The 17863-nt window shown below is 43.7% G+C and overlaps 1 protein-coding gene across 8 annotated transcripts in view; it reads right to left on the reverse strand.

Moving 5' to 3' along the window:
- The window catches only part of LOC129697485 (regulating synaptic membrane exocytosis protein 1-like), a 384892-nt gene that overhangs the window by 21081 nt on the left and 345948 nt on the right, over positions 1 to 17863 (reverse strand). For 5 of the 8 annotated variants that reach the window (XM_055636107.1, XM_055636105.1, XM_055636102.1 and 2 more), the window contains 2 exons: positions 16792 to 17033; positions 4425 to 4523 (listed from right to left, as the gene is read on the reverse strand). In XM_055636107.1, the coding sequence (XP_055492082.1) occupies positions 4425 to 4523; positions 16792 to 17033 (341 nt within the window). The remainder of the gene's footprint in view (positions 1 to 4424; positions 4524 to 16791; positions 17034 to 17863) is intronic. The other 3 variants (XM_055636104.1, XM_055636108.1, XM_055636106.1) reach the window with 1 other exon arrangement.

A 17863-nucleotide genomic window follows, 5' to 3' on the forward strand; every position in this document is an offset into this window, starting at 1 on the left:
AGAAGGGGGGGAGAGGAGGGGAGAGAAGAGAAGGGGAGAGAAGGGGAGAGAAGGGGGGAGAAGGGGGAGAGAGGGGGAGAAGGGAGGAAGGGGGGAGAAGGGGGAGAGGGGAGGGGGAGAGAAGGGGAGGAGAGAGGGGGGAGAGAAGGGGGAGAGAAGGGGGGGGAGAAGGGGGGAAGGGGGGAGAAGGGGGGGAAGAGAGGGGGGAGAGAAGGGGGAGAAGGGGGAGAAGGGGAGAAGGGGGAAGAGAGGGGGGGAGAAGGGGGGAGAAGGGGGGAGAAGGGGAGAGAAGGGGAGGTAGAAGGAGTGGAGACATTTTTATGAAGTGTAATAATGTTTAGCGGGCATTTTACCTACCGGTTGGTTTTCCGTGGTCAATGAGCCAATCAAAATGCCTGGTCAACGAAGGAAATTGCCTACGGCTGTCCTCGACTGCCTGTGACTAAATAGCGTACCCACTCCACCGCACAACGAGTTAAAAAGAACCATGCCGACCAAATTTTACTCCGTAAAATTTTTCAACATGCTGAAAATGTTTCCGCGACCTAGCTGAGGCCACGAGTATTTGGGAACTTCCCTCGAGCATGAAGGAGAGTTCCAGTGACCTCATAGGACTTCCCAGGACCTCGTGTCGACCATGCTGCGAGTTTGGGGCGAGGACAAACTCGTCTAAACTTGCAGATTAGGTCGCCGCAGTGGGACAGCCCCTTTCGCTATAAGGAGAGGGTGGATAAAAACTAGGTGACGTGATAGAAGTAATAAATTAGGAGACCATGGTCATACTAATTTTCCCAGGGTGGAGGACATCATTTTTAGATAAGAGGGGAAAAGTTTAAAGGGCAGCGATAAGGCAAGTTTTCTTTTTTCTGAGTGTGATAGGTGCCTGGAACAGGTTGTGGTAGTAGTAGATATGATGGCAATGTTTAATAGGCATTTAGACGGACACACGAGTAGATGTTGACCATGTTCAGATCCATATTTAAACAGTGCATGTGCAGTTTAAAATGGCATCATGTTTGGCAAAGACATCATGGGCTAATTGCTATGTTTATGTAGTGGACTATCCTATGGTCTGTTAGGAAGAATGCCTTAGGGTGTTGCCTGGATTGGAGGTCTATTGTTACAAGGACAGATTGGATACACTGGGTTCATTCTCATTGGAATGCATGAGGGATGACCTTAGAGAGGAATATAGGATTACGATGGGGCACTGATGGCATTAACTGCTTCCATTGTTCATCAATCGATGAATTTTTCAACCATATTTACTGATCTACCTTACTTGCTCAGATTCATAATTGGTTTCCATTAAATTTAATACATTAAAGTTGCAGTGATCTGTGCCTCTTCTGAATTGGATACAAAATTATATTATACCACTATCATTTACAATGATAATTAAAGTTAATTTTTCTCACTACAGGTGCTGTCTGATCTGCAGAGTATATCCAACATTTTCAAAATTACTAATATCAGTAGCTTTTTGCATTTAAAAAAGAATGGACCAGGGTAGCCTAAATCTAATTTGTTCCATGAAATCCCAAGAGTTAGGGTGACCAGAAGTCTAGTTTGCTAGAAGGGCACAGAAGTAACATTAGGACAGTGCATTTATACACGACTATATAGAGTCATTATAGAAGGGAGGGACTGGTGATGAAAATTAGAATTAAGAGCAAAGAACTACTGAGCAGATTTACAAGAACACTGGCTCAAATGCAAACTACGTTTATGTCTTGGTTCCAAATTTAAGTCATGGTGTGGCATGAACCCATGCTCCCTTGCATCCTATCCAGTGCCCTGGTCCAGATGACTTTGGAGCCTCTCCCTGATACTAGTTTGACATCTTTCTGGTTCAACCTTCTCCAATTCATAGTCTCCAACTACTTTCAGAGACGCTGATGCCTTCTTGCATGTAAGTATAGAAACAAGGAATCACAGATGTTGGAACCTTGAATAAAAAATAGAGTGTTGAAGGAACTCAGTGGGACAGATGGCATCTGTGAAGGGAAATGGACAGGTGAAATTATACGCCGGGACTCTTCATGAGACTGATTAGCGTCAGGAGGTAATAAAGCTGGAAATTAGAGTTGGGGCTGGGATAAAGCCTGGCAAGTGATAAATGGAAGGTACACAAAATTGCTGGAGAAACTCAGCACCCGCTGAGTTTCTCCAGCATTTTTGTGTACCTTCGATTTTCCAGCATCTGCAGTTCCTTCTTAAACACGTGATAAATGGATCTCGGTGAGGAGAGTGGGGGGGAGATTGACAGATGAGTGGAATAAGCGATAAAGGCAAGAGGTTAAAGGGAACAAAAGGGTATTAGGAAGGAAAGAAAAGGAGCAATGAAGTGTAATGCCGGGGAAGGGATATGGGTAGAAGGGGATAAGAGAAAGAGGGGAAATAAAAGGTAAATGTGGGACGCAGGAATGGGAGATGACGGTACAAAGCAGAGGAAAGGAAAATAGTTTTCTATCCTTGGTCTCTCCCATTGCCAGAGTGAGGGCACATGCAAACTGGAAGAACAGCACCAAATATCCCGTTGGGTATCTGACAATGGTTGAATTCTTCAATTTAAAGTAATACTCCCCTCATCCCATTCTCTTTCCCTTGCCCTCATCACCCCAGTGCACGTATTTCTCCTACCCCAGTCACCCTACTACTTCACCCGCTCATCTGGCACCCCCATCCACAGTTCCCTGTATCCCCTCTCTTACCCTCTAACCCACCCACCAACCCTACCACCCCTTAAGTCATATCCCTCCCTCTGGATTTTTATTTCACTCCTCCTCTTCTTTCCTATCTGACGTGCTTTTGTCAGGGGGATTTAAATCAGTTGCAGGTTAGAGGGCGGAGAAATGGCACGAGGAGTTCAATCTGAGCAAATGTGAGGTTTTCAACTTCTAGAAGTTGAATCTAAAAGGGCAGTAGACAGTTAATGGCAAGACATTTAATTACATGAATATACAGAGGGATATTGTGGTCCAAGTCCATGGCAACACAAGTAAATAAGACTATAGTGTGCTTGCCCTCATCGTTCAGGGCATTGAGTATACGACACATTGCAGCCATATGAAACTTCAGTAAGGTCATGTTCGGAGTATTGTATGCAGTTACGGTTGCTTCTTTACAAAAAGGGTACGAAAGCTTTGGAGAGGTTTACTAGAATGGTGTAGGAAAGAACTGCAGATGCTGGTTTAAATCGAAGGTAGACACAAAATGCTGGAGCAATTCAGCGGGACAGGCAGCATCTCTGGAGAGAAGGAATGGGTGATGTTTCAGGTGGAGACCCTTCTTCAGACTGAATTAGATGGTGCCGGGATTAGATGGTACTAACTATAAGGAGAGGTTGGACAAACTTGGATTGTTTTCTGTGGAGCGTTGGAGGCTGAGGGGAGACCTGATGGAAGTATATAAAATGATGTGAGGCATAGATACAGTAAACAGTCAAAACCTTTCTCCTAGGATAGAAACGTTAAAGACTTGAGGATATAACTTTAAAGTCAAAAGGGGGAACGTTTAAAGGGGAGGTGAGGGGCACGTTTTTTACGCATAGAGTGGTGGGTGCCTAAAACCCGCTGGCAGTGGTGGTGATGAAAGCGGGTATGATGGTGTATTTAAGAGTTTTTTAGACCGGCACATGGATATGCAGGGAATGGAGGGATATGGTTCTCATGCAGGCAGAGGAGATTAGTTTAATGGACATTGTGGGCCAAATGACCTGTCCCTGTGCTGTACTGTGCTGGAAATGTAAGCATATAAGTGTCAAAGTTATAATGCATTCACATCAAGCAACATTGAGGCCTCAGCAGGATTATTATGGAGCAGCCTTCATGGAATAATCAAAAATAAAATGAATCGTTACTTCAAAAAACCTACAAGCCCACTTGGAAAAATATGATCAGAAATAGATTAATTCAATATTAACAGAAGGGATATTATCTGCAAGGTAAAGACGGGAATATGAAGGGCAAGGTAAAAGTTGAGGTTGTGCCTTTGACTGACAGCTGTTTCAGAAACTGTTGTAAAGAAACCCACTGATGCCCCATAGTATCAACGATTGGCAACTCAGTGAGCAGTATAAATCCTGCTGAATTAGATAGCTAGTTCAGTCAGATGGTGAGAGAAAGCAAAGTGTAAGCATGGAGCATGTTGCAGGAAAAGTTGCATTCAGCAATGATTCAGCAGGGATGATTCAAATTACAATGAACCAGGCACTATGCAATGACATGAGAAGCGAAGCATACTAATGAGTAGATTTGCTGATGAGGGGCGAGGTGCAGGAATGGGGAAATGGGACCTAAAGCAATCTGGATCAGCCGACTATAAATTGAGGTCTCCGAGTGGACTTGTGCCATTCTCCTGCTCATACTACCAAACCATTGCAGGCAGATAGACCATCCTCCTCCTGTTTCTTATTTTCTCACCTTTTCTCCTTAAGGTGCTGACTCCAGTTTCAGTACAGATCCAAGGGTACTGGGCACCTTCCAGTACCTCGCTCATTTGGCCATTCTTCGTGTGTGAGCCTAGGCAATGAGCACAGACAGTCAATGTTGGCAGACTATTTGAATGTGGAAGGCATCCCGGCCAACCACGACCATCTCCTCATCTAAGCCCACACACATGCCGACGAATAGAAAGACGTGTATCCAATTGTCCATGGGAACACTGCAGCAATAGCAAGCAGGGTCTGAAAAGTTCTGGCCTGTAGTCTCACTGGCGAGGCTGGAGATAGCTGATACACCCGCCCTCTAACAACAATGTTCCTTGTAGAGAATGTGATCATGCAGCACAGAATGGTACAGCACAGGAGGAGGCCAGTCAACTCACAGTGTCTGTTATGTCTTAGAATAAAGTTATCAAATTAGCTCCAAAGCCCCTACTAACCTGTCAGCTCCTAATTAATACCCTCAGATCTGCACCACATTACCCCTCACTAAACCACAATCCTTCAAATGTTTTCCATACACATATCTAACCAATTCTTATTGGGTAATAGCCAGCTTATTGAATTCACAATTGAATTCCATTTGTTTCAGCCACCCTTTCCTATGTTACAAGTGTGACACTTCCAAGCACCCCACTGACTGCGATGTTTCTGTAGTGTCCTGAGGGGATGCGATAGCTGCCTTATAAATGCACCTCTATTTTCTTTCCTGTGAATGACGTTTTTACAGATCACAACAATTCTTTAAAAACAATATCCTCCTGGAGCCCCAGAACCTTCTTTAAACAGCAAAGACTCAGAATAGCATCACAATGAATGCCTTCAATGTGGCAAGGTAGGGTACAATACTTCATGGGAGAGTTGCCAGGTTTGACAATGAATGAGGTGAACAGGTATTCATGCAGATGATCAAAAGCTTCACCAAAGACCTACTAAAAAGGAAAAGGTGAAACAGAAGGCAGATGGGTTTCAGGGGAGAATTCTAGAAGCTTAGGGCCTCGTTAACTGAAGGCACAGCCACCAATGGAGGAATGATTGCTTTCAGGAGACGAGAATCACAGAAGAGCAGATTTCCTGTCAGGATCTAACGCTGATGAGAAGTCCAGAGATATAGAAGAACGTGGCTTGAAGGTATGTCTGTTAAAAAAGTGCCACTGCCCAACTAGATGGCAATGTCTATCACCAGGAATGGAGTGAGGTAGGGGGAAGGAAGGGATGGTGAATGTGAGCCAGGGTGCGGCACAAGTGCCTCAGATGACTTAACAATAACTAGTTAAAACATCAGCAATTAAAACCACTGATTCTAAAATGCTGGCAGCCTGCTTGATCAGACCCCCCCCAACTATGGAGACATTTAAGTCATCAGTAAAAAGCACGATCTTCATGATTACTTCCACAGTGTTTGCCGTGGAATCAGAGTGACATGGTCATACAGCACAGACACAGACTCTCCAGCCCACCATGTCCCGCTTCAATTCAACTTTGTAACACAGAGCCAGCCCAATGCTAGCCTTCAAAGCCAACCTCACTGCAAAAATAAAAACAAAAGATGCTGGAAAACCCATCAGGTTTCAGGTCAGCAACCTTTGTCAGAACTGGGGAAGTGAGAGTGGCATGTTAGTTTTGGTAGTTGAGAAGATAGTAGAGGGATGTATAGAATGAAGGGATGGTCTGAGATCGGATTAGTGAAAATGGTTTAATGGCAGCAGTAACCAGCACATTAAACTTCTTGGTCTGTGCAATCTGTTGTTAATGATAAACTGTTGGGACCTGCCCGAGAGGCTAGATTGAGAGGACCTTAAGAGGATGCTCTTAATGGATGATTAATTGAGAGGATGATCTTAATCATAGAAGTCTAGCCTATTGGGAAAACTCCACCACGTTACCAATAACAACACATTACCTCTCAAGGCAGCTTAATGTGAACATTGTTTTGTTAAGGAAATTCATGCTTGAAGAAGTGATGTGTGCTGGAAATCGGAGAGATTCCCTTAAAGCATTTGACAAGTTATTGCAGAAAGTAACAGCTCCTGGTGTGGGAGGTAACATGTTGACATGGATTGAATTGCTGACAGGAAACAGAGTAGACACAAATGAATCATTTTATTTCTAAGTCACGTGAGTGACTACGTGAAGAGCCCACCAGCCTGCATGCGCGTCAATACGTTGACGGATGGCATGAGAGTCAGATCTGGCAGGTAAGCTAATATTGTTTTCAGGAACGGGCGGCTGCGGTACAGCGGGCCCGGAGTAGCTGACGGGCGCAGCCTGTGCGGCTGTCGCCGTTGGAGCTCTGAACGGGAGCATGCGGCCGGATTTGGAGGCCGCCGTGGGGGCCCCGTAAGGAGCTGGGATGCGATATTGCGGCTGCTGGCGTGGCCAGGTCAGCGATCGTTGCAAAAGATTAGCAGCAGCCGGTGGGTTTAGAAATAGCCACGGCCTGGACCGCCACCGCCAGGTTAGCTCAGCTGCCGGGTCAGTATTTACTGTGGGGGGTTTCCACAGCATAGCATACGCTGTAGAGCAGCATATAGTGTATGCTCTATTTATAGGGCGGCTATAAACAGGGCTGGCAGGTTTTTTAATAGCGGTTGCTGCTCGGTCACGTAGAGAAAAGATACAAAGCACATTTATTATCACATACACCAAATGGTGTAGTGAAATTTGACTTGCCATTGCAGCACAGAATGGGGCTCCACTGGAGCAGTCGGCTGTTCGGAGCATCTTACATGCAATGCCTGTACAAGATTAATGCTCCGAAAGGGAGTCAGCCAGAGGCCTGAGGAGGCAACGTCTAGTTCAGGGTTGCGTTCTATTTCCTCCCCTAAGAAACTCCATTGAGGCTCCAGAAAGCTTAGGAAGCCTTTTTTGAGCTGTGTCTATCAGACACCTGTGGGAGTAACACCTGGTTCAGGGTTGCGTCATTATAATTTCCGCTCAGAAGAGGGGAGAGACTTTCATAAGAGACTCCAACTATGTGGATATCGATAGATCCTCTTATATAATGGGGATATGCTTCTTTTTAATCATATGAACAAACTATGCTCGTGTACCGGAGGCATTAACAGGGCGGCTCCAGCCATTTGCCTGTGACAACACCTGGTAGGGTTGCAATATTTCTCCCACTCTGTGGAGGGGAATATCGGAAAGAGGTGACTCCGATTATGATGCCGGCTCATCCAGGTCATATGGGGGCCAGAGGCCTGAGGTAGCAACACCTTTCCTCCCCTGAAATACTCCGTTGAGGCTCCAGAAGGGAGCAAGGACTCGGAGTCACTAGCAGGTGCAACCTGTCTGGTAAGTACAATAAATAATGATGATTTATACCGACAGCAGAGGACCGCGGCAGTGCGGAAAACCGACGGCCACTTCGGAGTCGCTGGCAGCGCCAGTCTGCACAGCTAGTTCCGATTCGGCTCCTAGAGGGAGCAGCTTGGCAACCCCGAGTCGGCGCAAAGTCAAAGCCAAGTCTGTGAGACAAGTCCTGTTGGACGATTCGGGACAAGAGGATTCTGTCCCCACATCTATGGCAGATGTGATTGGCCGTTTGTCTAAATTGGAACATCTGATGGATCAGATGGTGGCACAAAATATGCTCTGTGGTATGGAGGCATGCACAGGCAGTTCGAGTCATACGCCTGTGGCAACACCTGGTTCAGGGTTGCAATATTCCTCCCACTCGGATGAAGGGAGTGTCGGAGATGGTGCCAAAAAATATGCTCCATGTTACAGAGGCATGCACAGGCAGTTTGAGTCATACGCCTGTGGCAACACCTGGTTCCGGGTTGCAGTATTTCACCCACTCTGTCAAGGGGAGTGTCAGAGATCAGTATGGAGCTGACTCCGAACATGAGTATGTGCCTGAATCCCATGCTTTAAGGCATGATGTACAAGAGTCACATAAGGAAGAGCTGCCTGCTCTTGCCTCTAAATTTGCTGTTCCCTCTGGGACGGGCAAGCCACTACAAGAGGAGTTGGCCAGCAGCATCAGGTACCTAACATCAGACCAGCTGAAGGAATGGCAAGCATGGGGCTGAAGATGTGGTCAGACAGGGCCTGAAGCTCCAACAAGCAGGTTGACCCGGATTCAGAGGTGCTGGCAGGTAAGGTCTCTTTATTAACCTCCGTAAAACTCCAAAATGGAGCAGTCTGTCGGCCCAGTTTACTGGCAGCATGGGCTGTCTAGTATCTTTTCACTGTCTCTGGAGAAGATCAGGTTGATGCAGAGACATTGGCAGGGTGCCTTGCATAGTAACTTCTGTAAGTTCCAAGTAGGACCAGCTTGGTTACCCTGGTTCAGGGTAGACAATCTTGGAACTGACTGGCCATATGGATCATATTGCCCACGGAAGCATTGCCTCAACATCTGTGACTGAGGTTATCAGGCTGCTCAGTAAAGTTAAATAGTTGAAGTCTCCCTCAACACATGTTTACATTTCTGCTCAGTTAGTGGAGTTGCCAATTCATTGGAAACATCATTGCCATCCTCTCTGGGATAGGTAGCTACCAGCAGGAAGCTGGTCTGGCATATAGTATTTTTATCTGACCTGCAGGTTCATGTTGTGAATCAAAAATGTATATATAATAATCTGTAGGCTCTCAATACCAGTATTCCTGATTGAGTGGCTGGTCGAAGAGATTGTGCTGCGCACACTGGCGACTCAGACAGGTGGTTTCAGTCAGAGGACTGCAAAGCAATTCCTGGTTCAGGCTTGCATTATGCTAATTTCCACTCTGAGGAAGATCGCTGAGGATTCATGGTGACTCTAATAGTCAAGAGTTGACAGGGAACTTGTATTCCCACATCAAGTGGATACTGTGTTTCAGCTCTAGTCATAAGGTTCTGATTATATGTTATCAGTGAAATGTATGAATAACTAGATAATGCATCTTCCGCGGCAAGAGAAGCCAAAATCTTCCGTCCGTACGGTCAATAGGGGAACAGTGGTTCCAAGTGGAATCAGTGACATCTCACAGAGGATGAGTCGTCTGCCCAAGAACAAGTGGAGTATATTTCTGATATTTCTCAAGATTACAGAAACGTGGAGCATGCCAAATAAGGTTAGGATTTGGCTAATTTGATCATGTGTTTGGTTACCCAGTTTGAGATGGATTAGCTTTCAGCAATTTATCTGATTCAGAGAATCGATCTTGAAGATGCATACTTTGCCATAAATATACACAAGAGGCACAGATATATCTAGTGTTTTCATAACAAAGTCAGTGGTGGAAGCTAATACTGCCCTACTCAGATCAAAGGGCATTGTGTCATGGAGTTTTTTAGATGACATGCAAAATTTGCATTTGATAAAACTTAGGGGTTTATCAGTAGATGCATCTTACGATATTAATGATGAGGCAACATGAAATTTAATAGTGCCAACTTTGCCTATTCATTCAGGCCATGGTAAGGCTGCTGAAGCAGCTCCTATTTACTTGGTCACGAGTGATGGCTGGTGCAGCCTTTTTCTCGGGCAGCTAGCTCTGCACGATTGTATGGGAAGTTTGTGAACAAGATATGTGAGTTACTTTTAAACGGAAGTAACAGAGGTTTGTGTTGTTTACAGTTTGGGCTTAGAGAAACGATTGTGTGATAGCACAATTGACACTGCTTGTGCTGCTTTGTCATTCTCTACGGTCCCATAAATGGGACAATAAATGATTGGTTATTCACCCACTGTTCAAGGTGTCTTTTATATCACCGCTCTAAAAGCCTACACCATCGTAGTGTGCAATGTATATCAGTAAATTATTATGCAGATATTCATCTACTGTATTCCTAATGGGAGCAGTATCTTTTAAGTTGATTATGCTTTTAGCAACTGATTTCAGCACAAAGAACACAGTCTTTACTCAATCTCTGGCTCGGTCTCTGGGCCATAACTGACATTAGGGTAGCTTGTTATGGGAATGATCTCATAAGCAAAATGGGCATGATTGCGTACATTTGGAGTTGACAGCATACCCACCAGAGCGGAGATTGGGGGTGTTATTAGGTATACAGGTACACTGAGCTTGCTAGTACCTATGAGATGAAAAATAGTTTCTTTATTGTTATTTAATAGTCTCTCAAGAGATTGCCGATGGCTCATTAGCAGCCAATAGAATGGATATTTCCCTTTCATCATACAGCAAAAGGCTTACAGGCGTGTTAAGAAGTTATTAAATTTGGTTGAATATGTCTGGATATTTGCAGATAGAATTCTGAACAGTGTTGCATGAGTTATTGTCTAACTCAAAGTCAATTGGGACTATGGTCCGGTTAAGAGCAATGGCCATGTATGCAAGTTAGCATCATGGTATTAATAACCCATGTTTTCTACCATTAATAGTTTATCTGTTTAAGTGATTCACACACATATTGGGTTACTGCATGAAACCACAGAGCTTTGAAATCTTCACGTAGTCACTCACGTGACTTCGAAATAAAATAGAAAGATTAAACGAGAACTTACCGTTTGAAGTTTGATCTCTATTTTATGAGAAATTGAAGTGAGGGAATACGTGCCCTCCACTCCCAACCCTGATTCTCATAAAAATCATCCGGTAACTCTAGTGTCGTTAATCTTTCTGTAGTTTAAGGTCTGCAGCTGGTCTGTGGTTTCATACAGTTGCTCTGAAGATTGACACACATGCGGGCTGGCGGGCTCTTCACGTATTCCCTCACTTCGACTTCTCATTAAATAAAGATCAAACTTCAAATGGTAAGTTCTCGTTTAATCTTTCTATTTTCTGGTTGGCAAGGTCTAGTGGGCAGCTTGCCATAAGGATCAATGCTGGTCATTTAAACTTTTTAGAATTTATACCAATTGGGTGCTAGCAATGAAGGTATGGTCATTAAATTTGCTGAAAGTGGGTGAGAGCAGAGGTTTGATCTGTAAACTGTAGTACTGCAACCTAGATTGGCAACTATCCCTCTCCACAGATGCTGCCCATCCTGCTAAATGATTCCTACAAAATAATATAGATAAGTTAGGTGAATAGACAAGGATCGGGCAGAAAGAGCATTAAAAATACAGGTGACCTTGTATAAGTATTGGATGTCATGTTGTAACTATACAAAACATGAGACTAAAGGTGGAATATTATGTACATTTCTGGTTGTCAAATTACAGGAAGGATGCAGTAGAATGAGAGAGCCTGCACAAGGGATTTAATGGGATGTTGTCTGGAATATCAATGATTTTTATAAGAATGCATGAGGCATGATTAATAAGTTTGAAGATGACAGTAAAATAGGTGGTATCATAGCCAGTGAAGACGGTTATTTAGAATTACAGCTAGATCTCTCCCCGCTGGGGAAGTATGTTGAAGAATGGCAAATGGTGTTTCAGATAAATGTGAGCTGTTACATTTTGGGAAGTCAAACTAGGGCAGGAGCTTCACAGAGGAACCCTAGCAATTGTTATAGTACCTTGAAAGATAGGGTGGTAAAGAAAGCTTTTGGCATGCCGGCCTTTATCCGTTAGGGAATTTAGTACAGAAGTCAGAACGTTATGTTACAGTTGTACAAAACATTTGCGAGGCTGCACTTGGAGTATTGTGCTTTTGCTTTTGCTATAGGAGAGATGCCATTAAGCAGTATAAAATGTTGAGAAGACTTACAAGGAGTTGCCAAAACAGCATGAGCTAGAGGGAGGGAGAGGTTATGCAGGCTAGGACTTTATTCCTTGGCGCGCAGGTGGTAGAAGGGTGATTTTATAGAGATGTATAAAATCATGAGGGGTAATCTTATAGGAGTATATAAAATCATAAGGGACATGGATAAGGTGAATGCACCTCATCTTTTGCGAAGGGTACAAGCATAGGTTTAAGGTGAGAGGGGAAAGATTTAATTGGAACCCGAGGATACTTGGATAGGAAAGGAGTAGATGGACATGGGTCTAATGAGGGCAAATGGGATCAGCGCAGATAGGCATCATAGTCAGCATGGACAAGGTAGGTTGACGGGGCCCATTTCTGTAATTCTATGGTTCGACAAGGAAATCATCCATTTTGGCAGGAAAAGTAAAATAGAATGTTATCTTAATGGTGAGAGATTGTGGAGGGATCTGGGTATCATAATGCATGCTTTGTAAGAGATGAGAAGGCACTGATAGCATGTGACGAGGAGTGCTAGCAGGATGTTACTGTCTATTGTGAGCGGAATTCAGTAAAGTAGGGAGGTTATACTTCAATGGTATAGGACATTTGTGAGAATACATCTGGAGTATATTGTGCACAATACCAGTCTCACAGAATCATGGAATCATGCAGAAACAGGCCATTCGGCCCAACTCTTACATTTCCATCAGTAGGCACTCTTCTGTATGAATCCTTTCAGCCAATACTCGATGCTATGCCTAAACAATTGTCCAACACATATTAAAACGAGATACTTCTTAAATGCTGTCAGTGTGAGTTTCAACCACTCTTGAGGACAGTGCATTTCAGGTACTTACCACTCACTGTGTGAAGAAGGTTCTCCTCATATTCCCCTATAAACCTATGTCCCTTCATTTTATCTATGTTAAATACAGGGAAAGGGTTTCTGCGATCTACCCTTATCTATACCCCTCATGAAGTAATCCCCTCCTTCACTTCCAGGAGAACACACCCAGCTTTGCCAGTCTCTCCTCATAAATTAACTGCTCCATCCCAGGCAACAGCCAGGTGAATTTTCTCTGTACCCTCTCCAGCGCTATCACATCCCTCGTGTACATTGGTGCCCAGAACCACATGCAGTTCTCCAGCTGAGGCCTGACTAACATTTTATAAAGTTGAAGCATAACCACCCAAGAATGTTACCACCCATGAAGACCAGCAATCCATATTGACTTTGTAACTGCATTGTCAACCTAGACTTATGCTTCAATGTTGTTCTGTTCTTCAATACTCGCTGGGACCCAATCATTCATGATGTATGTCCAAACCTTGCTGATGCTCCCAAAATGCATCACCTCACGTTTATCTATATTAACTTCCATCTGCCAATTCTCAGATCATTTCACCAACATCTTGATATCTATCTGGAACCTACCAATCATTTATTGTCCCATTTATGGGACTGTAGAGAATGACAAAGCAGCACAAGCAGTGTCAATTGTGCTATCACATAATCGCTTCTCTAAGCCCAAACTGTAAACAACACAATCATTAATTCTCTCCCACAGATGTTTCTCTTGGTTCTTCACTCCCACTGATGTTGGACTGATAGGTCTACAGTTGCCAGGCTTTACACTGCTGCATTTCTTGTTCTCCAGTCAAACTCCAGTGCAAATGTAAAAATCTCAGCCAGAGCAACACCAATCACGTTTCTTGCCTCATGTAGCTGCTCACGATAGATCCCATCCAAACCTGGGGATTATTCCACCTTTAAGGATGCTAAGGGCATCGAGTCCCTCCTCTACATCTATGAAAACCTGTATTTGACTGTCACCTACTCTTACATTCTTTAATTCTCCAACTACAGGGTGTATTCTTTATGAATACCAGTGAGAGTATAACTTCCGGCCTCATGCCCAGATTGCCCCTGTTGTCCCTAAAGGGTTTTACTTTTACACTGGTTATGTTAAATATATGCCCTTAATATGCTTGTAGGACTACTGTGGATTTAGCTTAATCTTGTCGGCCTGTGATTTATTTTTGTGAGCTCTTGTAACCATCCCAATTTCATTTTTAAGCAACTCCCTTCACTTTTTATACTTTGTTGTATCTCCCCTGTTATCAGTTTCTATACCTGTTGTATGTTTCCCGTTTCCTCGTTATCCAACCTAAAAACCCCTCAACATCCAGGATTCTTCTTACCACTTTTACTATTATGGAAACATGGTTTACCTTTAACTCTTGCTATTTTGCCTTTGAATACTTATCGCTGTGGAGATGTAGACCTACCTGCATGTAGGTGCTCCCAGTTTATCTTTGCCAGGTCCTCCCTTATGTTAATACAATTGGCCTTCCCTAATTTAAGACCTTTATTACTGGTCCAACCAGATCCTTTTCCCTAACGATTAAAATATATAGACTTATGATCACTTTCTCCAAAATAATCCCCCACTGACACTCCCTTTATTTGACCAGCTACATTTTCAAGAGAAGGTCCAGTAAAACATCTTCCCTCAATGGTCTATCTATATACTGCATCAAAAAGTTACACTCCAAAACTTCAGCCCCCTTTGAGCCTTTAAAGCTGAGACCATCCCAGTTAATATTTTGGAAATAGTACAATAACTTCAGTAAAAACCCTATTTTTGTTGCATTTCTCTAATATCTGTACTTCTACCACCTGTTATTTAATATTTGGGAAATAGTACAATTAGCAGTAAAAACCTTATTTTTATTGCATTTTTCTAATATCTGCCTACTTATCTGTTCTTCTACTTCCTGTTGGCTGTCCTGTGGGGAGAGCACTAAAACACTCACAGCAAAGTAACAACAACCTTTTTGTTTCTAATCTCTGTCCATTTGAGAGTCTTCCAGGATATCTTCTCTCATTGCAGAAGTAATGCAATCTTTGACCTTCTCCCTTTATTTCCTTATTTGAGGAAGGTTCGTATTGCATTGGAAACTGCCCATAGTTAGCTAGTCAAACATCTGGCCCAGATTACATTACCAACATCAATTTCAATTTGTGGCATACCAGCCAGGAATTCAGGCAACAACTCTAGCAAAGCATATTCCTTGCAGAAATGACGACTGAGAGGTAAGAATGCTGCCGTTAGATAAAATGCTGCAGATGGTTCTTCTTTCTTTCATTAAATGGCTTAACTCTACATGGCATGGAGCCTCATCAGAGAGGAATGCAGTATTAACTTCTCATTACTCTTCCCCGAGCCTGCTGTTCAACCTTGCAAGGCTGCCTGATGGGTATGGAACATCATTACATTATTTCTTTACCAATCTAAATTTGAGAAGACAAAATTCATTGTGAAATGTTAATTTTATGGTTCAATGCACAAGCAAAAGCACTGCAGCATGATACCTAAAGATGACAAAATGTGGTTGGTGTACTGTGGAAGGTCAGTCTTCAGAGCTCATCTGATAAATAAACTGATTTTTGATCACGATTTTAAACTATTCAATTCCCAATAAAATTATTAAATGTCCCATAATGAACAAAATACTAACAGGATGGTCTAAAGCAGTAGAGCTCAGTCTGTGTGGGTTGGTTGACTCCTGTGCCTGCTGAGGTTAATAATTAAACTCTGGGTACAGAAGCTTTACCTTTATGCTGCTCTGAAGATGTGAAGTGGCTTAATTTACACTCCGCTGCCATTGAAATGTTACGTAAGTGGAATAGAACAGTTCAAATATTCATAAACATGAAAGTAATTCTTCCCTATGGTTAAATTACATGAGACTTCACTTCTTGTATTCTTGGATCTTGGTCCTCCAAAAATATTCCAAATGGAATTAAAACAGGCTTCCATGTCACTTAACCAGTGATTGATACTGGGGCCTTCCTCAATATTATGTGCCAGCTCTGTTTCAGTGTTATGGTCCTGTCCCACTTGGGCGATATTTCAGCGGACTGCCAGCGACTGGCAAGTTGCCGGCAGTCACCTGAAAAGCCGGCAACTGGAACGGCGACTGTCAGAGTGGAACACACACAAACACATCACTTCCTTCATCAGCCCGTTATGCAGGCAGGGAACAGGGCAAGCGGGGGGGAGTGCTGTCTAAAAAATTCACACGGTGCAAAGCCAAGGTGAAACAGACACACACCGCGATGAACAGGAAGGTTGGCGCTGTAAAAAGATGGCTAAAGCACAGTGCACGGTAAGTCCTTTAAAAGAGGGGGGGAGAGTGGGGAGAAGAGGGGAGAAGGAGTGGAGACAACCTTTAAGAAGCCAGAGATACACGGCTGTGAAGCCCGACGGACATTAACATTACTGGTCGATTATCCTTGGTTCTGAAAACTACTGCTTACCTTTTTTTTCCCCCAATGAAATTTACTGGTCAGCACTGGCTACAACCGACGAGAACCTCCGAGAACCTTTGACCTCCTGGCAACTAATTAGGAGCTCCTGGCGACCCACCTACGGCTTGAAAATTCTCTCTACTCTCCATGGTGGCTGAATTCTAGTCGCCGCTAATTTTTCAACATGTTGAAAATATGTTGAAAAATTCACGGTAACCATTATGAGGCCGCGACTAGTTCCCACGACCATGAAGGCGACTCCCCGGCAACCGCCTGCGACCATGTGGCGACAGCATAGTCTCCTGCAGTCGCCTAAAAAGGCGCCTAAGTGGGACAGGCCCATAAGGAATAAAACATCATGAGTTACAGTACGACTGCTCAAACCCTTTGTCTCTGATGGATGAGATGGAAAATGGTGATGCATGGGTGCACAGGCATAAACACTCACCAGTCTGGCTGAGCTGTGATGTGCTCCTGCTCCTTCTCGTCAAGCCGACAATGGCCACCATTTTTGCACCCAAGCTCGATCTTCTTTTCTTGCCCCCTGTTCCTACTGTTCCCACAGCAGTGTCCGACTGACTGCCGTCGTTATTGTCCAGACTATACATCTCCTCACTTACACTTGTGCTCTTCATAATATTTCTCCCCGAGGTCCCCATCTGCCTGCTTTGCATTTTAGAGGTAAATGCACTTTTTTTCCACAACCAATTTCACCATGGGAAGCATGAAAAGGGAAGAAAAGAGATTAAAAAGTAAATTGGCACACTCCCTTCAAGCATAATTCTATTGGTAACATTTCAATTGCGATACCTAACTGCAGTATCTCTTATTAGAATGATTCACTGAGCTTTAACTGAAATCCATAATGAAACTGGTAGGCACAATAAATCACCTCTAAATGAAGCAGAGATTTCCCAGCATGGCACAAAGTCGCATATTAAACAAGTCCCAGGTTCTAGCCCAAATTCCAGAGGAAGATAGATTCCAAAGGGAGTAAGGGGCAACCGTGGCTGACAAGGGAAGTCAGGGACAGTATAAAAATAAAAGAGAACTATAACATAGCAAAGATGAGCGGGAAGCCAGAGGATTGGGTAACTTTTAAAGAGAAGGTAACTAAAAAGGCAATACGGGGAGAAAAGATGAGGTACGAAGGTACGCCAGCCAAGAATATAAAGGAGGATAGTAAAAGCCTATTTAGGTATGTGAAGAGGAAAAAATTAGTTAAGACTAAAACTGGACCCTTGAAGACTGAAAAGGGCGAATTTATTATGGGGAACAAGGAAATGGCAGACATGTTAAACAGGTACTTTGGATCATTCTTCACTAAGGAGGACACAAACAATCAATCCTGATGTACTAGTGGCCAGAGAGGTTACGGAGGAACGGAAGGAAATCCACATTAGGCAGTAAATGGTGTTGGGCAGACTGATGGGACTGAAGGCTGATAAATCCACAGGGCCCGACGGTCTGCATCCCAGGGTACTTAAAGAAGTGGCTTTAGAAATCATGGTGATCATCAA

Source organism: Leucoraja erinacea, chromosome 5, assembly GCF_028641065.1.
Source record: "Leucoraja erinacea ecotype New England chromosome 5, Leri_hhj_1, whole genome shotgun sequence".
NCBI lineage: Eukaryota > Metazoa > Chordata > Chondrichthyes > Rajiformes > Rajidae > Leucoraja > Leucoraja erinaceus.